We start from the raw sequence: 25,501 nt of genomic DNA on the forward strand, positions 1-25,501 counted from the left end.
ATAACAGGTTTTCGTGTTCTTGTTAGCCTCATCTGTTACCGGGTTAAAAGCTTAACCTAAAACGCGGATGACAATCCTTCATCCAGTAGTAAAAAATGTAAATAAATCTCCAGTGGGACTTCTGGTTGCTCCAGAGAGGCCAGCAGAATACATAACGTGGTTTGAAGTTCACACGAGGATCTCAATGTAAAATTAGTTTTAAAGTAAGTATTTAACAGGTACAGTATTCTGTATGTACACATTTGTTGTTTTGTGGCATTCCTTGGAAAATAGGCCTGGGAATGGATTCTGATTAGTACTATGCTACCGTGCTTCACTTACGTGGCAATTTTTTTTATATATGGGTGGGGGTATGCTGCAAGTTGTGGATTAACGCAGAGAGGAGAGCAGGAGAAGCCGGACAGTGGGCGAACTAAAACAACAACAACCCCCCCCCATACAAATGAATGGGCTTCCCATTTATTTGTATGGGATTTTTTTTTGCAGCTGGTCTCCTGGCATGCCCTGCCCCTGCTTGCCAATCTTGGCACATAAGTGCCAAATAGTGTGTGACCCCTCCCAGAGAGCTTCTGGGGAAATTGCTTATTGTATGGGGGGGCCTTAACATTCTCAACAAATTACAAGTGAAAAATAAAGAGGGAAAGAATACAGATGCATGAGTGCAAGGGCTGTTTATTAATCATTTTATTCATGACAAATATTTTTTAAAACAAATCAAAGGGAGAGGATAAACAAAGACAAAAGAAAATACATTGTGCTAGCACAAGCATTCCTGGGTACTTAAAACTTGATAACGGCTACAGGAAAAAACAGAAATATAGCTAGCAGATGCTTTTAAGTCAGTGAAATAGAAGTGAGATTACTTACTCAGCTTTGTGCATTATATTGGGGTAATATGCAAGAACAAACTCTAAATACACATCTATTTAATCTACTTAGAAAGCAGAGCAGGGTAAGGGGAAAAGGAAAAAAATAAAAAAATAAAGGAGCCCTTCGGCAACATTAATAAATAAAAGTCCATACCTTGCAGGAAGGAAGGTGGCCAGAGTGGTGTATAGATCTCACCTTGTGTGCATAAAACAAAACTGCAGGGACACAAGTATATGCTTGGTTCTGGCTAGATATGCAGACCTAAACACTGCTCATTCATTACCAAGCAGTATAAAGACTTGTGGGGAAGGGGGGACTATGGTTTCATGGAGTCACTTTCTACATTAAGACCATGAAAGTGGAATAAATTTATTTAATGTACTTCATTTTACAAATTCAGAAGGGTAAATTCTAAGAATATATTAAATTCTCCAAAGTCCACTGGGAAATAAAATTGCTTTGCTGTCTTAAAACATATCTTAAATAGAACTTTGTGGGCGCTTGAGCTGAATCTATAGAATTCATTCTTGGCTGACTATGGTCTAAGTACAACCATTCAGTCACTGACTAAAAGCAACAAATGTGCCTCCAGTTACACAGTGACTGTGGGCCACCTTCCACACTGCCTGCATTCCTGTTTGCTTTTCCACCGGTTTCAAAATCTATTGCGAAACACTTGACTTTCAAACCTATATAATCCCCAGTTTCCACTACTAGATCCATTTCTGGGAGGGGAATTCATCATAGCAGGCTAACTTGTCATTCCCTGACAAGCGGGAGCCGAAGGGCAGAGGAAACCCCGACCCTGTTTAAAGCATACAATTTGCCTAAACAAAGATTTGTTTGTTTTGTGGAGTAGAGTCCAGACAGTAGCCAATCAAAGCATACAGAAAACACTGAAAAAACCCCTCTCCTTAAGGGAGTTTGGAAACTCCATTGCTCTGCTACACTGCTTTAGGAAAGAGAGGCTATTCATTAAGTCATTTGCTGCTTCTTAAATCTGAAAGTCCCTGTTCGTGGCAGCATTTCTAACTTGCCACAGCATATACCACAATATCGTGCAATACTCAGGGGTCCACCACACTTCGCAGATGGAAAAAATCCAGCATTTTTTTTCTCTAGAGCATTTTTCTTAAACCATCTAGTAGGTACAGCACCTCTAACGAAGAGGGGTATGGTGGAGACCATTAGTTTTCCAAAAAGTCAGCCTGAAAATCAAACCAAAGATGACCTCTTCAATTATCGTTAATACTGTGGTTCATGTTAAACAGCCTAGAATGTATGCGATCTATAAGGTTTAAAACAGACTCAATTTCCAGAGTCCGTAAGTGTAAAAAAAAAAAAAAAAAAAACACATCCTCTTAGAAGGAATTGTTTTCCTCCAGCTTTGATAAAATGGTGCCCATGGAACACACATGAACTCAAAGTAAAAGCGGTTTCTCCAGCCCCCGCCCAGGTTATGTTGTGGGCTAGAGGCATAGCTGGCTGTTCAGTTTTGTTTAACAACTTCTTGATGGCAATGGTTCCTCCTATTAACTACCTATCCCGTTGTGGTACACGTGGCTCCGTTGATGTACGGCCACTTCTCCTGTCGTTCTCCTCGTCTCAGTGTGCTTGCAGTAGTCTCACTCGCTTCGCTCTCTCTCTCGATATTTTATATTTTATCCCTCGCTCGTTCCTCTCTCTCCTGTTGCTCACAGTGGTGCTTCAGTTTTAGCAGTGGAAAACAGGTATCCGTTTTATTTTATTTTTTATTACTCAGAATAAAATGTGGATGAACTAAGTTCCACACAGGCTTAGCTCAACTTCAACCTTCATGTTGGAAAGAGGAAAAATAGAAATATTAGATTATGGAAATGTAGTCTCAGCTGACAAATACATGAAATTAGATAATGTGGTGGTTATATATTGACATGCCAGGGCTTTGTTTTAAAAACAATTCTACAACCAATGTAAGAAAACCATTAGCAGTCTTACAAGTTATTGAGGGGCAGATTTATTAAGCTTGGTGAAGTGAAAAAGGGCCTGGTTTTTATCACTGGCCAATCAGCTCCTAACTGTGAAGTTACAGGCTGGGTTTGAAAAATGACAGGTAGGAGCTGATTGGCCGGTGATAAAAACCAGACACTTTCACTTCACCAAGCTTAATAAATGTACCCGAGTAACAAAATCACATTAAACTCTACTTGTAACTTTCCAGTTCATACACACAGAAGGAGCAAATTAGCACTATTTTCTGCATCTAAAGGCTCAAAGTGAAAACAGTCTTAAGCAGAATTTCCAAAACTCCATCAATACAATTTCTCAGTCAATTTTAACCCTGTGAGTGGGGTGCCCCAGGAAAACCCATCACTCAAGCTGCAGCATACAGCTGCAGCTAGAAACAGCAGTTGAGGCGGGGCTAAAAAAAATGTGTAAAAAAATATTAATTTCCTAAATAAAAAAAGGTATACATTACAGGTCATTGTAAGGAATAAAATAAAGTTTGTTTTGCAATTTTCACATGTATTTTGACAAATTCTCTTGGCACTCAAAGGGTTTTAACAGCAGGTGCTTTCATACATATTTATAATTCTTAAGATTCATAAAGACAGACTAAAAAGTACTCACACACTAGTACTGTGACAAACCGGTCACACCGCCATGTTGATACGCACGCTCTCCCTGGTAAGTAGAATCCTGTGATAATGCAACGTCAATCTGCGACTTAAATTCATCACCAAGGTAGCTATCCTGGAAAAGTAATAGTGGTGTGCTTAGTTCTTTATACCAGAAGTAGAACATTTTTTAAATATTCATATAGGTCTGTAAGGATTATAATGAATTTGATTTAACTATATTTCATAGCCCTTCACAGTTGCTCATACAGACAGTGTAAGCCTTGCTAATTATTACATGCAATAAATGTAGATTTATTGTTGTGCATTACTCTGAAGCCGTCAACGCTCTAAGGATAGATGCATGAAGCCAAATTAATCTCAGCAGCAGATTAAAATGAACCAAACAAGATGTGCTTAACTGCAGACTTTCAGATTTAATTAGAGGGTATTTACATCTGAATCAGGGGAACGGTGTAGGAATTACAACGGTTTCTATATGCGCCTCCCACTTTAAGAGACCAAATGTAATGGAACAATCGACTCAAAACCTATTTCGTGGACAGGTGTGGGCTATTCCCTCATTATTTCATCATCTATTAAGCAGGAAAAAGGTCTGGAGTTGATTTCAGTGTGTCAATTGCATGTGGAATCGGTTGCTCTCGACTCTCAATATGAGATCTAAAGAGCTGTCACTATCAGTGAAGCAAGCCCATCATTAGGCTGAAATATTAAAACAAACCAATCAGAGAGAGAGCAAAAAACATTAAGTGTGGCCAAATCAACTGTTTGGAACATTCTTCAAAAGAAAGAACGCACCGGAGAGCTCAGTAACACCAAAAGACCCAGAAGACCATGGAAAACAACTGTGGTGAATGACAAAATAATTACTTCCTTGGTGAAGAAAAAACACTTCACAACAATTGGCCAGAACAACCTCTACAAAAGCCTTTACAGTTCTGGAACAACATCTTATGGACAGATGAGACAAAAATCCTGTACCAGAGTGATGGGAAAAGAGAATGGGGAAGGAAAGGAACTGCCCCCGATCCAAAACATACCACCTCATCAGTGAAGCATGGTGGTGGTAGTGTCATCGAGTGGGCATGTATGGCTGCCAGTGGAACAGGTTTCCTTGTATTTATTGATAAGGTGACTGCTGATAAAAGCAGCAGGTGAATTCTGAAGTATTTCAGGCAATATCTGCTCATATTCAGTCAAATGCTTCAGGCATATCTAGAGGGAAATGCACCACCTCCAAGCAAATCATATTCTCATTTAATTGTACATTGTGTTAAAATAAAAAAAACACTGTTTATACCTGCGATAATTCTGGTTGAGAAAGTCCTGGCTGACTCATCTGTGATGGCTGGCTCATGGATATATAACCCTGGGTTAAAGGACCTTGAGAGAAAGGCTGGGACACAACATCTTGACTGGCTTGACTGTTTGGCATATTTCCCTGACTCATGCCTTGAAGTCCAATGCCTCTCTGCTTCTGGCGCCCACCACGGGGTGCCTTTCCTTTCAGCATCCCACGACCTGGAAAAAATATATATATATGATCATTGAACTTCAGATCTTTCAGTTTACGAAATGCCGAATCAAGAATAAACTTATTACACAATACCGCAATTTTAAAATGGAAGCTAATCTGGTCATTTTTTATTTTATTTTTAAACTGGACATATCGCAATGAAGATGTTTTTGACATAAAAGTAGTAAGAATATAGATGGATCAGACTTATATAATAAGAAGACATGCAGCATAAATCCTTTGGGGGAATCCCAGAAATTGCATGCGTCTTGTAATACAGGGAGCGTATTGCCACATGTTTTATATTCTAAAGATATTAGAAGTTCAAAACATCCATCCTAAAAACAAGAGACATGTGTACCTGCAGTTGGTCCATTGGCCTGCCCAAAATAGCTTGGTGGGGGCATTGGAGGCATTACCAAATTGAATGGTATAGGAATGTTCATTGCAGTTACATGACTGGGTCCAGAGCTGATCATGCCAATTTGATCGTGAGTTTGGAAGTACATGTTCGAGGGTCGAGCTTGAGAGTAAAAAGCACAATATAAATAGTCCACAAGATGCATTCTGAAACAGTGTTTTTTTTAATATATTTTTTTAATTGAAATTTTGATAATGGCAAACGCAATTATCACCGATACATGGAAAACCGATAGGGTAAAGTACATTTCCACCGAGACCAATGTATAAAAATTGGTACCACAAACAAATGTTCAAAATTAAATGTACAGTATCAAGATATGTCAATGAAAGATAAATACTTATGTCTGATACTCAAATATCAGCAATCCTCATAACAAATGCCACATTATAAATAACTAATAGAAAAAAAAAACCACAGGGTTATTTACTGGACCCCCAAAAAAGCTGGATACACACTGATACTATATTTGCCCCAAAGCCGTTTGCATCTAAATCGGATATTGGGTATATTGAGCAATGTGTATACCCAATATGAGGGTGGTCGCTGTTGCTAGTGACCTAGCCCCATCAGCCTTGTTTTACTTCTTACAAGGCAACAACACCTGTGGAGTACTGACTAGATCCTTCTAATGTGTGAAGTGTACACATTGTCACAGTGTGTACCCAAGCTCAACATACAAGAATCCCTTCTGAAACAGAAATTAAGTAAACTTTATGCTCTTTGTATCAACTGCCAAGAACAAGCAGGTGACCAAAATAATTGGATAGAGCTACCAGTTCTAAACTTTATTAATATGCAATTATTGGTGATTTGGCTATGTCAAATCACTGCAATAAAAGGCCCAAAACATATACTCCATATATGTCCAAACTATTCCCCTCCAGCTGTTGTGAAACTACAAGTCCCATCATGCATTGCCACAGTTTTGCTATTAGGGAATGCTAAAACTATGGCAAGGCATGCTGGGACGTGTAGTTTCACAACAGCTGGAGGACCATAGTTTGGACATCCCTGCCTTAAGGACTGGCGTATCTACTCTTCTTGCCAATATAGAATACTGCTGTATCATCCTTAACATCAATAGAGGACAGCAGTCTGGCAGTGGGAGGCTAAACTACAAAAATCAGAGGTTGAACATTCAGAACGTTCAAGAACTTACCTTGACTGCTTCGGTCATAGACTGATCCAGGAATTATTGCTTCACGGGCATCGTACATAGCGGTGGTCATAAAACGTGCTCCCTACAAAAGACAAGAAACAGAATAAAAATTCAACCATAGAAAACTCTTCATCTAGGATATTTCAACTTTTATAAACTAAGGATTGCAAGTAAAAAAAAAAAAAATGTAATAAAACGGGATATGCCAAATTCTTATTTTAAAGATTTAAAGATCAACCGCACTAGTAAAATCGGGCTATTAAGATGCAATATGCATCGCCACAGCCCTTGCAGACTTGCCGCTAGTGGGAAGATCAAAATCGTAAGAAAACTCAGTATCTCATGTATATCAAAAGTAAGCAGGAGAGAGGAAAAAAATGCATACATTTTATCTTTTGAGTTAAAAACCTTCACTGAATATTCTGTGATCTTTTAGAACAAGAGATGATTTTCCAAAGGTCTTGTGGTGTGGTGCTGTGTACACACAGTACAATTTGACATTCAATTTTGACTATATAGTCAAAATCGAACAGAGATCACACATACATCGTATGGAGATAGAACATGTTTTTAAGCTTTCTATCCTGATTTGATGCCGATGCACGCTCCCATTCAGCTTAAATCGAAAAGCTAAATAGACAGTGCAGCAATGACTAAATAGTGCAAATCGAATGTAGATAGTATGAATTGTATGTAAGTAGTACAGTTACCAAAGATTGCATAGCAATCCAATCTTAAGTCGAATAACAAAGGAATCTCACCATGTGTACACACCATAAGTGATGTAAAAAATGTTTATTTGGTGGTGGAGTGTCTTAAGCCTAAAATCCACATTGGGAGTAGTTGCTTATTCTTCTATATTTAAAATACTTTCACTTTTTTATATTTTTAGAAACATACATTTGGGAGGGGTGGGGGTATCATCCTATTAGCTGCTGTAATTTATTGGAGGCTAGCCCTGAGCACTAGCATTTATTGGGATTATGCGTTGTGCCCCAAAAAGCCATGTTGCAGCGATAACACGTCTAATGACTTTTCATGGATGCCATGTGTTATCGCTTGAAAACATGTTATTTACCACATGGGAAAAACGGGCTATAATTGGATAGCCCAATAATACTATAATGCTAAAAAGCTCATTTTAACCACGTGGTAAATGAAAGCCTCTCTGATTATTCGCTGGATGCTTGCACACAACAGGGTGTGGGGTGGCTTCCCATTGTCGCGCCCATGGGAACTCCCAGCGTTTCATGCGTGTTCCCATGTAAATTTGCCGTGACGTGGGTGCAGGTAGCTGACGTCAGCTGCCTGCCCGCTTCCCCCATAGGGCGCTCACAGATGTAAGACACCAGAGAGGTGTCTTAGATCTGCGAATGCTTGCAAAATCATTGAATGGTCAGCGACCATCGAATGATTTTGCCCCCGCAGGCAATGCTGGGAATGGATGTTTAAGCTCTGTGTTTAGAAGATCCGCAAGGCTGCTAATTTCTGTGCTTTGAGGGGCAACCAGAATAACCACCAATATCTGTATCTAGAACATCAAGAGTTTGATGCCTTGTGCAGAGTTTGTATATTCTCCTCTTGCTTGCATGGGTGTCCTCCCACAATCCAAAAATATACTGGTAGGCTAATTCCCAAAGCAAAATTTTTGCGGCAGGGACTTATGTGAATGGCCATATATACTCTAAAGCTCTGCAGAATATGTTCTCTACATAAATAACTGGTAATACATAAATACTTACAGGATTAATAGTGTTTACAAGTTTCCGAGGTTTGCTGAACTGCATTAAACTTTCTCGGAGGTTGTTGAGTGGTCCTTCCACAAGAACTTTCTGTTCCTTGTAGTAATTCAGTAGGTGATTCCATAGGGGTTGCTTTGAAAGTGCTTTTGGGTTGCCCACAATAATCACACCGTACCTATAAATAAGTTTTATGCAGACATAGTTTCAATAAAACTGAAAAATAACAGCTTGTGGGAAAAACATGACATGGGGTTAAAGTGAGGGGGAACGGGGTGGAACGGAGTTCCACTACCTTTAATGGTGAGGTGGAACATTTTAACCTCCACATTGGCTCTGCACAGTCATTTTCACAGAAAAGCATTCTAGTTTGCAGGGGGATGCCAAAAACCCTACCACTGGCCCTGTCTCTGCCTAATTGAGGGAGGAAAGGGTGGATAATTAGGTGGCATAGAGAATGGAGTTCCCCCACCTCTGCATTACCACTTTAAGCCCTGTTACTGATTATTAAAAAAAGAGGGGAGATTTTCCCAAATAACTGCACATGTTCACACTTCAGTTCATGAGTATTACCACTTACTTTTCGGGGGGGAATATTAGTGTGAAATCAATTGGTTTTTCCATTACTCAAAGAACAACCGATAACTTTTTCAGTATTCATGTGCAAAATAGTTACATTGCTATTGAAGCTATTCAATTGATAAACAAATTGTTTCAAAACAAACAAAAGGTGGTTCAGTAAATAATACCCCTTTTACATCGCAAATGCCATGTTGCACCCAGGATTTGGACACTGGTCCGTCCTAGGATCGACCCAGCATTTGTGATGATAGTCCCCCGCAGTAGCCCGGGTTCTCATTACACATCCCCTTAAATTTTAACTAGAGGAAACGGTGGCAGCAGGTGTTCGGACAGGTGGCATTAAGCTGCTCGCTAAGCAGCAAAGGACAGCTGCTTAGTGAGCGGTAATGAATTAATCCCAAAGACCACTCCACCACCACCTTTTCTAAGGAGCTGTAAACATTGACAATTAGCTATAATTTTCTTTTTTTCTATGTTTGTTTTCTATTCATTACACCTTACTGCTACTTCCACTTCACAGTGCACTCAGTCAAGCGCACCTTATATCATTTCATTTACATACCATACCTAGCAAAATAGACTGTGCAGGCAAGTGACTAGAATAGAGACTATCATAGTGAACATAAACAAAAACGTTAGTGCATCCAATCAAAATATCAAATCTGGCCACTAGCAAAAAGCGCACCGTGTGTACACGCCTTTAGTCAACGGCCCAATTATTTTAGTGTTCCTGCTAGGCTGTTTTAGCGAAGCGCTGCGCCCTGCCCGATTTTTAAAGGGCAAAATGCGCCCTGCCCCTCTCGCAGCGCCCCGCTAAAAAAGCCTCACGGGGAAGCCCAGCATCGCTGCAGATGGCGATGCCCGACGCTTCCCCGGCAGCACAGTGGCTTCGGAGGTGCCGGGTGCGCCCCCTTTGATGACGGCGGCGGGCCCGGGCACGCCCCCTTTCATGACGTCGGCGGGCACTCCCCCTTTCATGACGTCGGCGGGCACGCCCCTTTCATAACGTCGGCGGGCACGCCCCTTTCATAACGTCGGCGGGCACGCCCCTTTCATGACATCGGCTCGCCGGGCACGCCCCCAGCTGTGACGTCGGCGTGCCCGGTCCGCCCCCTGCCCGCTGTCACTCCTAGAGTGAACACTATTTCATCTGTAGGCTTTAAGGCCCAATCCCAGAGAAAGATTTGGACCTGCTTGACAGTCTGTTGTGATCCACCACGGAGAGAAACTACTTTGGGTGTAAAGCTGGTTACACACTATCAGATAGTGTTTGCTGAACAGACAAAGCAATTATTGGATCAGCAGTTACCCATCCATAATAATATCCATCCTGCATAGTGTGTACTTTCTTTAGATTTCCTTGATGGGATTTGGAAGTTGGGAGCCAGGTAGCATGTGCAGCACATCAGAATCAAACCTGGCTATTGCAGCAACTACAGAAGCCCTTTCTCAGCTTATGCTACACACTACCCAATTACCAGGGCAATTAACGGATTAGCGGCTGATACGCCCAAAACTTGGATAGTGTAAACACTGCTTTAGAAACTTCTGGAAAAATTTCAGATTACCCAGGTATTCTTAGCATGTCTGCTTTTAATACAAGACCTCAACAAACTGCCGAGCTGAGAACATGTCTGAGCATTTAAAGTCTACAATCTAACCATTGAGATAACAATTGTATAAAATTGGAGGTCAAATCTTCCTTTAAAGGGGAGACTTCCCAGGAACGGAAAGATCATAAATCTCCCTTTTCTCTTAAGAATTAAAAAAATGACAATACATTAAAAAAAAAAAAAGTCTAAAAAATGGTACATCCTGGATGATGAACTTAGGTTCGAATGTGCTTCTACATGCTGTTAGATCAGACCTCCACACACTGACATTGCCATAGGGGAAGGCCTATGTAAAACCTTAACATAAGCATCTTTTAATAAGCACATATCCAATATAGACTGTCAAACAATAAAGGGTGGCTTTCTGAAATAGAACACATAACACCTGTTATAGGTGATATTCTGTGATGTATAAATCATGAGAAGGAATGGTACTTGTTTCCTAGCACGGCGCCAGTGATAAAAATTGTATCCACCGGGACCCCCCGAAATTGCGTCGATCGCATCGCATGCAACCAAATCGCATGTGATGCGATTGATGTGGTCGACGCGATTTTTACATTGGAATCAATGTAAAATGGATTTTACATTGGCCCTAATGTGAAATGGCCCCCAGACCCCAATTTTTATTGTTTCCCAACCCTGATGGGTCAAATCCCCCCCCCCCATTGTTAACGCCACCCCACGATGAACGGCAACCCAAAGCGTGGCGAGTGCAGCGAGCCCGCAAGGGGCAGCGGTACGCGTCCTCCGACCTTTTCATACCCCCACTATCCACGTCGGTGTGGAGCCGATCTTATATAGTGTAGTGAGCCACCGAGCCCCGCGCAATACTTATCAGGTATTACGCGTGCGCTCGGCACGCTTATATAAAATCAACTCCACGCCGACGTGGATAGTGGGGGTATGAAAAGGTCAGGGGGGGGGGGGGGGGGGTGATTTTGTCATGTAAAATACCCATAAGGGAGGGTATACAATGAATAAACGGGTCCATTGGCCCATTTAACATTCTTCCCTATGTAAAATCGCGTCCATTGCATCGCATGCATTAACGGGCGCCGTGCTAGGAAACAAGTACCCAACTGATATAGGTGACATACTGTGATGTATAAATCACAAGAAGGAATTACTCAGGGTAATGGATAATATTTACCTACACTGTTCAGAAAAAAAGTGAGGGCTTTCTGGACTTCAATTTTGTAATAATATAAATCACTGCAGCAAGCTATAAGTAAATGCTTGGTAATTTCCCTTGGATACAGCCTTCAAAGGTTATTACTGGTTGATTTTTCAGTGTCATGCACTATTGAGGGAACAATAGTTCATATAATAAAACATTGCAGAGGCTCTAGAACAGCCCAATTGAGACTGGGCCGCAATTGTTATTTCTGCAAATCTGTGCACGTCAGAGTGGGGAGGGCCATGGCGGCTGCGTGATGTCACAAGCAGCTGCTGCAACCCCTGCTTGTGTATCTCACATATCTCTTCCTATTACAACTGAATATATTTAGATACATACAAAGTACACGCTCAGATAGACAAAACTGGAGATAATTACAAGTTAATGTTTAGAATGCTAATTATGCAATTTCAAAGAAATGGGCACAAAAAAGTGTTAATTATTAGTTTCCTTTTATAAAGTAGTCATGGTGCGAAGTTGCAGCATAAGAAAAAGTTAAAAATAAACTATTTCCTACACAAAGAAAACTTTCGTAATTTTGACGAATAAAACTCTGCAAAAAAAATTTGTTCTAGTGTGTGGGCACCTTAAGAGTGTCGTTTGTTACAAGTCAGGAAGTGACCTAAATCTTCGTGTTCCAACAACCGCGTGTCGTATTTGTCAGCGGGACATAATAGTGAAGGACTTCATTTTTCTGAACCGAATAAAAGGGGTTATTATGACATACATACAGATATGTCCACGTTTATCGCATCTGTGACAATTGCTGCAAATAGAACACAATTCAAAGTGTTCTATTGCAGGTACAACTATTTACAAATAGGCACGTGCAGTCACTGTTGTGAAGCAAGCACACAATCAGTGGAGATGAGTCTTTACTTATGGACAAACTGCCACGTCTAGCACTGAACACGCCCCCCCAGTAACCTGCCTAGCAGATTGGTGAGAACATGCGTGAGATCTACCTACCAATATATACAAGTTGTTACCCTATGAACAGCTATATGCAGTTACAGCAAATGTAAATAGATCAATGGGATTTTACCTTGCTCTAGTCAAAGCCACATTCAAACGACGTGGATCATTTAAGAAACCAATTCCCTGGTGTTCGTTAGCTCTTACGCAGGAAAGAATAATAAAGTCCTTCTCTCTTCCTTGAAAAGCATCAACACTCGCAATTTCCACTTCCTAGCAGAGAAGGGAGACAAAAACCCCAAACCATTATGCCAACCGTTATAAGAAAAACATAAGACACAAATACCATGCAGTGCACCACATACACAAACATGTGTATCCTGAAATACTGTACCTGGTAAAGTTTGGTGTGCAATGAGCCACTAAACTGCATGTACTGAACCAAGTACGATCTCTGCCCTTCATATGGAGTAATTATGCCAATTTGGTCTGGTTTGGCACCTGCCTTTAGAAGCTTGGTAGTAATTTTCTCCACATTTGCAGCTTCTGTCCTGGAGAAGTAAAATCAATTTATGTTTAGAAACTACCCATGTTTAATACATAGCTATTTTGTTGGAAAGCAGCACGTAAACAAGGTTGTACACTTATCTTTAAATCAATTTTGAAGAGGCAGTGGGTAAAGAATTTTACCCATGGAGGCTGTAGAAGTGTCTACAACCTACTATGAATATCTGGGTTGGAAAAACCCTTAAAAAGTATTATAGCTTCAAGAAAAGCTTGGAGATAGAGGGTGGTGTCACTATGGGGAAAGCATAAATGTACAAATACTCAAGCTGAAATGGAATTTTACTGCCAAACTGTAGCCGAGTCTTTTTCCTCCTGTTATTTACACTGGCATTTGGTGGAGTAGTATCATGAACCACCTAACCGTTAATTCCTGAGAAATCGACTTATCTACACAACAAAGGGAAAGTTATTGGATCTTTCCTACACTTAAAAGGGAGAATCAAAAGTGCTTTTGATTAAACTAGCTACAGCAAGTAAATACGGGATTTTGTACTTACCGTTAAATCCTTCTCAGATTCCACAGGTGGCACTGGAGTTACAGTGGGGAACAAAGGGCGACCACTAGGAGCATGGGCACTTTAAGAAATTTACAAGTGTTACTGACTCCTCCCCTCTACTTCCCCATCCCAGGCTGTCTCAAGTATTGTGCCCGGATGGAGCTGGAAGAAATAAACTCTCCCGAGAGGAGGTTTAACATCACACATCCTAAACTACCAAACAGAACAGCAAAAGTGAAAATAGAAATTTCAAGCAACATCAACCACACACAACTGGCCAGGGAGATCCATCTGAAAGGAATCCACCTTTGCAGGGGACTTAACCAAAAAGACTATTAGTCATAACTTTCTGGAAGAGCAGCATCAGGAAGGCGCCCAGCGCCACCTGTAAAATTGGAAAAAAAAGATTTAACTTTAAGCACAAAATCCCCTTTTCTTTTTCATCCACTAGATGGCATGGGAGTTAGTGGGGACGTCCCAAAGCTCCCAACACAGGTGTGAGAAACCTTTAAAGCAGAGCAGCCAAACTGAGATGCTGGAGCTGCAAAGACTTCCCCCAAGGTCCAAAGGATCCAGCCAAATGACAGCCCTACAGAGTAGCTGGATGGAGAATCCACAGGCAGCCACCCAAGAAGGTCCCACAGTGTGCATGAAATGCACAGAAAAAAGGTGGAGGCCGTGAAAAAAGTTAAATAATCTTGCCGGAGAGAAAGAGGAGTCCAGCTGACCACAGTCTGAAGCCCCAGATCCGGAGTGTACGGATTACAGCCAGATTCCTGATATCTGGACAATCGTCTGCTGATATGGAAGGTTGTCACAACCTTATGAAGGGCAGGCAGACCTATACAAAATTATGCCTCATGCAGGAAGTCCTCATGAATATATCAGAAAAGGAAAGACGACAGGAGAGAGCTGCTTAAGCCAATACATGTCTGGTCAATGTGAAGGCCAGCAACTGTAACCAATCCACGTCCGATAGATCAACTCCACAGTGCCCAACTGATTGAGTGTGTAAGAAAGAAGGACCAGGGCTAAAAGCCCAGGAGTAGCGAATAAGGAAGGGAGTTTGTAGACTCCACCTTCACTAATAATGAAAACCTCCGTGTAAGAAAAAAAGGAGAGCGCGGACACATTAGCCGTCAAGGCCTGTAAAAACAGACAGACAAAAACGGAATTTTCGTAAATCGAACACAGGAGAACACCTTGCCCCTCACACCAAGAAACCTAAGCTCGCCAAAAGTAACAATAATACACAGACATCACTTCTGTGCTAGCACATAACATAGGAATCACCACGGGAGATACCTGTTCATTTCAGAAAAGGACCGCCTAGTAATCATGTCAGCGAATTAAAAAGAGTTATAGGTCTTACCTGGTAAATCTCTCTCTTCGAGGACATCAGGGGCCACAGCTTTACTGTGGGTAGTGGAGTGGGAGTGAGCACCAGCACGCTAGAGGTTAAACTTCAACTGCCTCACAGGCAGCCGGGCTCCTCCGCTCCTCTACCCCGCCTCCAGGCCAAGGACCTCAGTTTTTTTTAACAAGCCAAGGCAGGAGACAAGAGAGAAGGGAGTGAAGGAAGAGAAGCACCACGCAGAACACATTCTGAACACAAGTTAGTACCCTCAACAGAGGAACAATATAACCTAATCGTAACTTAATGCAACTTTAACTAAAGTAAAGTAGGAGCGGCATGGTGGGACTCCTATGGCCCCTGATGTCCTTGAAGAAAGATTTACCAGGTAACACAAATCTCATTTTCTCCTTCGGGAGGCATCAGGGGCCACAGCTTTACAGTGAGAGATCCTAAAGCAGCCACCTATGGGTGGGGACGCGTATGTGCTGCAGCCAACACATTCTGTCTGAAGGCCGAGTCCTGGGAGGCAAACGTATCAAGTGTAAAAATGCAAGAAAGTACCAGCTGACGACCAAGTCGCAGCTCTGCAAATTTGCTCAGCTGTTGCACCGCCCCTAACAGCCCAAGACGCCCCCACAGACCTAGTGGAATGTGCCCGGATACCAGCTGAAACCGGAAGGGAGGCGCCCGGACAAACATCCAAAGAGGACTGATCCGGAGACGCATCTGACCCCTGAAAGGCCGGAACCACAATTTCCTGGTTGACGTGGAAACTGGACACCACCTTCGGTAAGTGAGAAGGGACGGTGCGAAGAACCGCCCGGTCAGAATGAAAGACCAGGAAAGGGGACTTACAGACAGATCCGACACCCTCCGGGCTGATGCTATGGCCAATAAGAAAACCATTTTCCAGGTGAGCCAACACAGGTCCACGGACCGCAAAGGCTCAAAAGGTGGTTTCTGAAGCACAGATAGCAAGGGAAAGGTCCCAAAGGAGCAAATTGTGGTTGCGGCCTTTCAGGGGTCAGATGCGTCTCCGGATCAGTCCTCTTTGGATGTTTGTCCGGGCGCCTCCCTTCCGGTTTCGGCTGGTATCCGGGCACATTCCACTAGGTCTGTGGGGGCGTCTTGGGCTGTTAGGGGCGGTGCAACAGCTGAGCAAATTTGCAGAGCTGCGACTTGGTCGTCAGCTGGTACTTTCTTGCATTTTTACACTTGATACGTTTGCCTCCCAGGACTCGGCCTTCAAACAGAATGTGTTGGCTGCAGCACATGCGCGTCCCCACCCATAGGTGGCTGCTTTAGGATCTCTCACTGTAAAGCTGAGTCCCACCATGCCGCTCCTACTTTACTTTAGTTAAAGTTGCATTAAGTTACGATTAGGTTATATTGTTCCTCTGTTGAGGGTACTAACTTGTGTTCAGAATGTGTTCTGCGTGGTGCTTCTCTTCCTTCACTCCCTTCTCTCTTGTCTCCTGCCTTGGCTTGTTAAAAAAAACTGAGGTCCTTGGCCTGGAGGCGGGGTAGAGGAGCGGAGGAGCCCGGCTGCCTGTGAGGCAGTTGAAGTTTAACCTCTAGCGTGCTGGTGCTCACTCCCACTCCACTACCCACAGTACATACAGATATATATATGCCACAGCCGTGGCTTTGTCAGGCTGCACCCGTATGACCTGGCCTAAAAGGAGAGGTGTCGACTGAAGCCAGGCATAGAAACTGCTGTGAACTCAAATAACTTGATCGAGAGAAGAGCCTCCTGCGATGTCCTCGATTTTGTGAGCAGAGGTTTTCAAACTATGTAGGGGGCGAGGAGCCCTACCATCCTTTGGAGACTGGCACCCCGTGGGCCAGAAGTAACCGGCCTGAACCTGGGAGGAAAAATCACCGTAGGCAGAGTTAGCTTTCTCTTGACAAGGCCAAGGTTCTTCAGAAGAACAGGAAGGACACATAGGTCATATAGACATATCCAATGGCTATAAAACAAAAGCAACAGACGGTATGAAAAATGGCTAGTTTACACCGTGACTTCACTAACCTAACAGCAAAATTGGCCTCAGACGAAGGAGCATGATGAGCAGTCCTGTTTGTGTTCGAGACCTTTCCAGTTCACCTAACAAAGATGTCCAATGCAAAACTGTGAATTATGGCAAAAATCTGGGAGAAATTTCTTCAAGAATAAATTTGTAAACCACCAATATATGGTTTTTATATTACGGAGGAAGCCCTCCTATATAATTTACTCACAGAGTATCATTAGTATAACAGCATATCAGGGGGGGTCTTTTCTCCACTCCACTTCCTTACTTCGCAGTAAATTTCTAAAGTAAGACGTAGATGCTGTAGTGGATACTTTAAAAGGTTTCTTTTTATTTATACAATGGTACACACGGATAAAAAAGGGTGATGGGTGTACTTAGCTTTTAAAGAGGATCGGTCAGGTTTTTTCCAAAGATGTAAAGTCAGGAAAAATCGGGGCCCCGATGTCCTTTCCGTCCTAATGAGAGCCAGTCCCCACCACTGCAGTAGTAACAGAAGAGTCCCCACCAACGTGTTTCGATCTGTTAGTGATCTTTGTCAAGAAACCTTTTAAAGTATCCACTACAGCATCTACGTCTTACTTTAGAAATTTACTGCGAAGTAAGGAAGTGGAGTGGAGAAAAGACCCCCCCTGATATGCTGTTATACTAATGATACTCTGTGAGTAAATTATATAGGAGGGCTTCCTCCGTAATATAAAAACCATATATTGGTGGTTTACAAATTTATTCTTGAAGAAATTTCTTCACACTGCTGAATACAACTCTCAGTATTGCACGAAGATCTGTGCTTTTTGTCTCCTTATATCTTTCATATATCCTGAGAAGGAAACTGCACTAGAAGAAAGAGGGGACCTCAAATACAAACACAGGGGAGTAAGATATTATAATATATTTAATGCTTCTTTTTATACTCCTCACTTCCAAGCGCCACTGTCAGTGACATTGAGATTTTTCTTGTATGCTTTAGTGTTTTCTTTTTGGAGGTGTGGTGACACCTCTTAAATCTCTTTTTGACATCCGGCTGCAGATCTTTAGCGCAGACTGACATATATCCTATCTTTTACCCACATTCTAAGACTGCCTGGGATGGGGAAGTAGAGGGGAGGAGTCAGCTACACTTGTAAATTTCTTAACGTGCCCATGCTCCTAGTGGTCGCCCTCTATTCCCCACTGTCACTCCAATGCCACCTAGTGGATGAAGGAGAAAAGTAAGAAAAAGTAATACTTTTATGGAAATGTGATCCTAGGAGTCTAGTGGCAAGTTCTTGTTGTTAGTTTGCAAACACTGCCTTTCGTAGGGCAGGTGGCAGCACGTTTTCCCAGCTGGAGACAGTGGAGCTGGGTTAACAGTGTAAGCCAGGAGGATTAGCCACAGGGGGGATGGTGCCGCCCCAGAGGTACTCACAGGTAAGACTAAATGGTGGCCCTCTATCTTTAGTCTGCACATACAGCATTCTGATCTGACTGGGCCTGAGGAAATTTTGTTGGATATTTTAAGCAGCAAAAAGTTTGTCCCTCAGATCTCCCATGTTGAGATGGGTACTTGAAAAGTTGGTCTTTTCATATATTAAAATATAGGAGGTATAGGATATACCAGCAAATGCTCCAGAACAGAAGCTCACATAAAAGCAGAGTGGTTGGTAACACGTTGAGATAAATACAGTATTTCAGAGTTTACGTAAAAAAGGAGGATAAAGAAATTTTACATACAAATTGCTACCCCATAGACCCTTCCCTCCTTCCAGGGCCACATGGCTTCATTGACACCAACTTCCTAAGAGTTTTCCCAACTCTGCCATTACAGTTCGGGTTCTAATCATCTGGAACCAAGCAGGTATAGGGAACAATTCAATTAGTGCTGTTTTCAGCCCCTCAATTCAATTGCGGGCCATTTTTGAGTATATTTTTTTCACCCATGGCCTTTCACTTTTTTGGGAAGCCAAATCAACATGGACTAAAATGTCCCAAAAGAAATTGGTTGAAAACTCCCGCAAATTCGGTAGAGTGTTAGAAAACACGTGGATTTTTGACTGTCCTCGAATCCAATGCACCCTAAAGGAAAACACTTCTCCTGGCTGTTCCTAAATTCCACTCACCGTGGATTCTTCTGTATGCAGCACAATCTCTCAATTATTTTCACCTCAGAAACATAGAACATTGGCCCTTCCTCACAAAAAAAATATACATGCATGTACTTACTTCCTCCAATCAAGACTAATGTAACCTCATTCCCTCTCGCCTCATCTTTCTTGACTCTACAAATTTGAATGCACCATGAATGCTGCTTCCCATTTTATCTTTCTTTCTAATCACTCTGCTTTAGCCTCCACTTCCTGGTAACTTGCTTCATTGTCTCCCAAACCATTGCCATATCCAGTTCAAACTCCTGATGCTTACATAATTAATCTCTCTGCACGCTCAGATAACTGATCTAATTTCTGTCCACACTCCATCCTCTTCCGCTGATTGCAGCATCAATTCCAACATTCCTCTCATGCCTGTCTCCAAGAGTTTTCATGCCCAGCTCCCTTAGGGATCTTCTCCCTAGTTCGCACCCTCCTTATAGATTTTTAGCTCTCAGACAGAGGCCTCTGTTCTGTCACTAGCCCTGTGCGTCCAGTATACTTGAAGGAATAAATGGTGAAGGAGCACAGGAGTTATGTAGTGAGAACACACAACCCATTATATGTGCCCCGCTATTTCCGACCAAGAAATTACTAAGCAGAATTTCAGAAATAAACTTTTACCTGTTCAAGTAAGAGGTGCCTGAACTGGCAATTTCTTCTTGTCCCTGGGTAACATAAAAAAACATTGGCTTGTCTGGTTGTGGCCACTGGAAGTCAAAACCTTTCTTCACACGATCAGCTTTAAAAAATATTAAGAACATTTTTTTTTTTAACACTTCTGAATAAAAAAATAAAGGTTACAGATGCCACTATCCAAAATATCATAAACTTGCAGTACCTGCAGTCACGCCATTCTGAAGGGAGCCTTCATAGAAAATGTTCGATGGAAAAGCACTCAATGCAGGATGCATGCGGTACTGAACCTGTAGACGGATAGGTCTAATTCCAAGTACCACAAGCCTCTCAAAGAGAGACTGGGACAGTCCAGCCTTTGCAGCTTTTTTACACATCACAACTGGGCCAAGCTGACAATGGTCTCCCACCAAAATAAGCTACAAAGAAAAAAAAAAAGGTTTTACCCATATGCTTTCTTGACAAAAAAGGTTAACATTTTATTATACATATTTGTTCCAAAAGGCTGTAAGTTTATAAAATGTAGTCATACATATAATTAGTCATATAAAACAATACACGAGCCAATAATAGGACATGACAACATTAATATTAGTCACCTGTTTTGCTCCAAGAACAACTGGTACCATACATTCGGGCTCTGTGGCTTGTGTACTTTCATCAATCAAAATGGAACGAAACTGCATTTTTGCCAGCCTGGGGTCCCCTGCTCCCACACATGTACAGCAAATTACATCAGCATTCTGTAATTAGAGGAAAAAAAAAAAATCAATGTAAAATGACAATGTATCACCTTGACATAAAAAAAACCCCAATCGCCCCCAAAAAAACCCAGACAATTGTTACCATAAAAAACAGTATTTATAAATGTTACCCGTGTCCAGCAAGACACATATGGCAGATTAATTTTGAATATGCCTTGCAAAAGCAAGACTATTGCAAATGTTTATCTATATAAATTATTTATTAAGGCTATACCATAAGTAGCTCCCTTTCAGCTGTTCTTTTAAGAGCTCTGTATCGTTTCTCATCAGCAGAAGACAGTTCTCCAGTCTCATCTTTAAGCTGCTGTAGTTTCTGCAGCTCTGGCATGCTGAAAAAAAAAATATATCAATGAAAAAAAATATATATATAAAAAAAAAATCATGCTGCATGATGGTCAAAAATATTAGTAGTCTCCTGTTGGCTCAGACATGACAATGACCTCTGAAACCGCTACACAACCATCATTCTATGTTAAAATATATCTACGTACTGCTTCTAGCCAACTGCACGTGTAACATAATGCCTAAGCAATATTAGACTCACAGCAATTAACTTATTGCTGCTTTGGCAACATCTGATGTAGATATAGTAATCACTATTTAAACTTTAATGAAAATAAATCTGCTAGTTAATTAGCATAAATGACACCTACACTACCATAAGATGTGGTTGAACGTATCAAGTGTTCTAAAGAATGGAGACATTGCTCAATCAGATCCAACTTTCATTTTCTAGTTTTTGAGAAAAGGACAGCTAGAAGCCAAATGGTTGCAATGGCAACTTCTCCACCAGCCTGCTCCTTATATCATCTGAAACACTACCTAAATGGGAGGGGGGAAATGTGATACGGTCACTAGGTCGACATGCATTAGGTCAACTTGCATAAAGGTTGACATGGGGTCAGGTCGTCAGGGACATTAGGGTTTAACTTTTTTTGAGCTGACAGGCGGATACACGCCCTACCATCCGCTAGAATAAAATAGTGTGTCAAGCGTAGCAAGGCACCGTCCCCTAAGCAGGGCACACTTTTTTAGTGTCTACACTCAGGATAAAAATAAATAAAAAATACATGTCGACCTAATGACCCTGTCAAACCTAATCCCATGTTGACCTTCAGTGGTCGACCCTATGACATATACCCGGGCAAAATGCTATCCATAGTGAGTAGCAGCTATTCCCTATAGATACTGACCCAAACATGAATCAAGTATCAGCTAGAATACAGAAATGATGAAATACGTATATATAATAAAGGTAGGAATAGATCAAGATGAAGGAACCATTTGCAAGCTAAAGCATGGTACATACTATACCATATTTCTTTATGCATGATAACTTGATCATTAAAGATAAGCCAAGCATATGATCTAGTGTGTACTCACTAGATCATTAACTATATCCTCAGTCATCTTAACAAGTCTGCATGTTCAGTGGTGGCATCAATGAACCATATAATTAACAACATAGTTCACCCGGGAGCTCCGCCGATATCGTTAATATCGTCTGTGGCTAAAATCGTATAGTGTGCACCCAGCTTTAGACTTGTTAACAATCCTTAAATCAAAGGTATACCACTAAAAAAAAAAAAAATCTCATACCATCCTGTTTTACTGAATATTGAGCCGGAGATAAAATACCCACACAGAAGAAAGTGACATAACATACCTTTCCATGTTGCGAATCTGATTATGTAATGCCAAGAAGGAAACTGGGGAATCAATAGCTTCACGGCTTTTTGCACACAGGCGCACAACTTTGAGACCAGTTTGGTGTATTTTCTCTGTAAGCTGATCGACTGCAATATTGCTTGGTGCACACACCAGCACAGGTCTGATAAACAAATAAGAAATGAAACCATAAGTTTAAGTATTACAAAATGTGCCTTTTAACCAGGTGATTTACAACCTACTCCCAAGACTTTCGTTAAGCAAATAAAAGATGTTTTTTTTTTACCATATAGGATCAAAAGATAATGCTTTGGTCTAGAGGGACCATTGTCAAGATAAACACATACAGTAGCAACACAAATGAAATACTTTAACACTACCTCCACACCATTTATTTATTTATTTACAGTTTCTTATATAGCGCAGCAGATTCCGTTGCGCTTTACAATAGTAGACAGTGATAAGACAAACTGGATTTAAACCCGTTTGAGCACAGTAAAGTGTCAATAAAATAATCTGATAATGTGTGCCATAAACTATTCCTGATAAAGGACCTTTGCAGACTGAAACAGTGCTATTTCTACCAAAATAGTCAGAGTGTGCAAGCAATTGATAATAGACTACCATTTTCTTCAGGTTACTACATAATATTAACGTGGTTCTGGTACCCACTCCTACAGTAAATGGAAGTAGTAATAAGTTTTGCTGGAGTGGCCATTAATTTCAGAGAAAGATAGATTACAGTTAAAGGGTAATATAATCCAGGGAACAGATGGCACTCCAGGACACTTCTAGAAACAATCTGATTATTAGGATGCACGCGCAATGATTCGGATCTAGGGCCTGATTCAGACCTAATCGCTCCTCTGCAAAGTTGCTGCTGACTGAAATTAGATAGTCGCTGCACAGAAAGAAAGAAAACTCGCCCTGTGCAAATGAATTGGGAAAGGATTGCTATTCACCTACAAATCCATATGCGATTCCTGATCCGTCGAATTACTTTTTCAGTCTGTGCAAACGTGAGGAAGTCTGACCCTTTTGCAACTCTGTGACAGACAGGGGTTCTCTAGGCCAGTGGTGAGGTCACAGACCCTCCATTAAAAAGCCTGGGCATGCCTGCGGTTATTGCACTCCCAGGAAATGGCCAGATAATACCCTCAAATGAGAGCTGTCAGTCAAATTGCAAGGGGATTGTGATCTACACGCTATTTTCCATCACTAATTGGGCTTGCGCAAGTGTGCTACAATCCATATGCATGCAGTCATTCGGTAATCAAACAAACTACAAAATTGCAGAATAACCCATCTAAGTGTTTTCTGAAGCAATACCATTTGAAAGGATCACACAATATCAGAAACACCGCTACACACAGACACTACTCACCCATTTCCCTGTCTAGCAAGATGATATACAATTGTGGCAGATGTTACAGTTTTTCCAGTACCAGGAGGCCCCTGAATAAGACTGAGTGGACGTTGTAGAACAGTTTTGACGGCATAAACCTGGAGAAAAAGCATAAGATGCAAAAATCTACATTTTCATTTTAAAAATACGTTTGTCAGAATGTATACATTATATAAGCATTTAGGAAACCAATATCTCACCCTCAATTAAGGTAAAAAAGAAAACTGGAACCATGAGGTACAGAGTTGCAAACAGTCTGAACTCCTCCCTTTTTATATCCATTAAGGGGCATCCACCCTGCGTTTTTGGCTATGGATGATTTTTGACTATACTAGAAATAGATTGTACACTTTCTAGTCAAAATTGAGCTGCCTGCAGAGTCTATTTTTTTTCTTGCGATACTATGCAGTGGCGCACGACTGCATTGCAAGCTGTTTACACATGGTGCGATAGGTACTAGATTTCCTAACAAAATGGAATATATATAGTCTATATCGGTAGTTTATATTGCACCGTGTGTATGCCCCTAAAACAGCGAGGCCTTTGGCTAAATGCAGTGGGCTCCCTGCATCAGCCACGAGCCTCGCTGTTTGGGGGAATCTCACTGTCCTGTTCAGGAAGAATTCCACCAGAATGTAGAATAGGGTGAGTGTCTGGCGTGGGGGCTAAATTGCGAGTATCGCTTGTTTTGGCGATCCCTGCCGTTTAACCCGCTCGTCGGCCGCATTGAATAACGCCCTATGAGTATCTGACATCATTGAGGTAGTAAATAGATCTACAGAAGGCTGAAGAGATTACTCATTTTTAGTACAAACCAGATGCTCTTGAAACTTTAGATTGCAGGACAGAAGTTCTACGGTCAAAACTTTTGTCGCCCAGAGATTACAGGAAAAAAGTCTGATAGGGGGCCATTCCCAGGACTGGTCTACTGCTGGACTTCTACAAGGATGAAAAAACCAGACACTGGATCTAATTTAAAGATAATAGACCTGTGGATCATCTGTTTGGCATTTTTCCTGAAGGCTTTAAAAGCCCACTGAGGCAATTTAAAAAGTTGAGATAAGTCATTCTTTCTTAGGCCAAGCACCATCAAAATGTTTAAGCTGTTTCTAGTATAAACCATCTCCCTTACTGTTGGTACCTATTAAGGAAGCTTACAGCATAATATGCTATAATAAGCATCTCTACAGGTGGAAAATACACTCTGCTCCTATTGACACTCTGAAAAACCTTAACCCAGCCCTCCATCAGGTCATTCTTTGAGGATTGCTGTCTGTGGAAACCGGTAGGATAATATCTGACCAGACAAATTAGATCCAGCTGCGAATGATTACAAAAATCCAAAAAGGGAGGAAGAAGCAGCACATAGTTCATATATACAATATTTTTGTTTACCTGTGAATGGTTGAGATCTGGTAGCCCTTGTGCTGTGAACCTCTTTGGGAGCTGACACTTAATAATTACATCTTCTACTTCATGACCCAGAAGTTTATGATATATGTACCCAGAAACTGAAGTTTCATCTACAGCAAATGTCTTTAATGCACTCTGCATTCTAATATAAAAAAAAAAAGAAAAAAAGATCCATTAAACAGATTTAAATTAGAACGAAGACCTTTTTGAGAAATGTAATTAAGGCCTATATGTTAAAAATAAAATACCTGTCAAAGGATGTTGACTTCCATACAAAGTCCACTTGAAAATTGTGCGTTACTTCCACTGGAGCACCAACACTGCTTCTTAACTCTATGGCAATTTCATCACCATAATCTAAAGAACTCCATTAAGTAATGCAATAAAACTTTATGTAATAGGAGGCAATACATTAAGCA

General features: G+C 41.3%; 1 protein-coding gene across 1 annotated transcript in view; it reads right to left on the reverse strand.

Annotated features, from left to right (window-relative positions):
- Positions 1 to 654: 654 nt before the first annotated feature.
- Positions 655 to 25,501, reverse strand: part of UPF1 (UPF1 RNA helicase and ATPase) — a 66,001-nt gene continuing 41,154 nt past the window's right edge. The window contains exons 9-24 of the mRNA XM_083179439.1: positions 25,331 to 25,439; positions 25,065 to 25,224; positions 23,649 to 23,767; positions 22,263 to 22,427; positions 20,811 to 20,925; positions 20,432 to 20,575; positions 20,038 to 20,251; positions 19,821 to 19,938; positions 13,011 to 13,167; positions 12,747 to 12,889; positions 8,330 to 8,504; positions 6,588 to 6,669; positions 5,366 to 5,527; positions 4,789 to 5,009; positions 3,481 to 3,603; positions 655 to 2,682 (exon numbers count right to left, since the gene is read on the reverse strand). Coding sequence (XP_083035565.1) covers positions 3,484 to 3,603; positions 4,789 to 5,009; positions 5,366 to 5,527; positions 6,588 to 6,669; positions 8,330 to 8,504; positions 12,747 to 12,889; positions 13,011 to 13,167; positions 19,821 to 19,938; positions 20,038 to 20,251; positions 20,432 to 20,575; positions 20,811 to 20,925; positions 22,263 to 22,427; positions 23,649 to 23,767; positions 25,065 to 25,224; positions 25,331 to 25,439 — 2,204 coding nt within the window. The 3' untranslated portion in view covers positions 655 to 2,682; positions 3,481 to 3,483. The remainder of the gene's footprint in view (positions 2,683 to 3,480; positions 3,604 to 4,788; positions 5,010 to 5,365; positions 5,528 to 6,587; positions 6,670 to 8,329; positions 8,505 to 12,746; positions 12,890 to 13,010; positions 13,168 to 19,820; positions 19,939 to 20,037; positions 20,252 to 20,431; positions 20,576 to 20,810; positions 20,926 to 22,262; positions 22,428 to 23,648; positions 23,768 to 25,064; positions 25,225 to 25,330; positions 25,440 to 25,501) is intronic.

This window comes from Crinia signifera, chromosome 1 (genome assembly GCF_055691185.1).
Source record: "Crinia signifera chromosome 1, ASM5569118v1, whole genome shotgun sequence".
Lineage (NCBI taxonomy): Eukaryota > Metazoa > Chordata > Amphibia > Anura > Myobatrachidae > Crinia > Crinia signifera.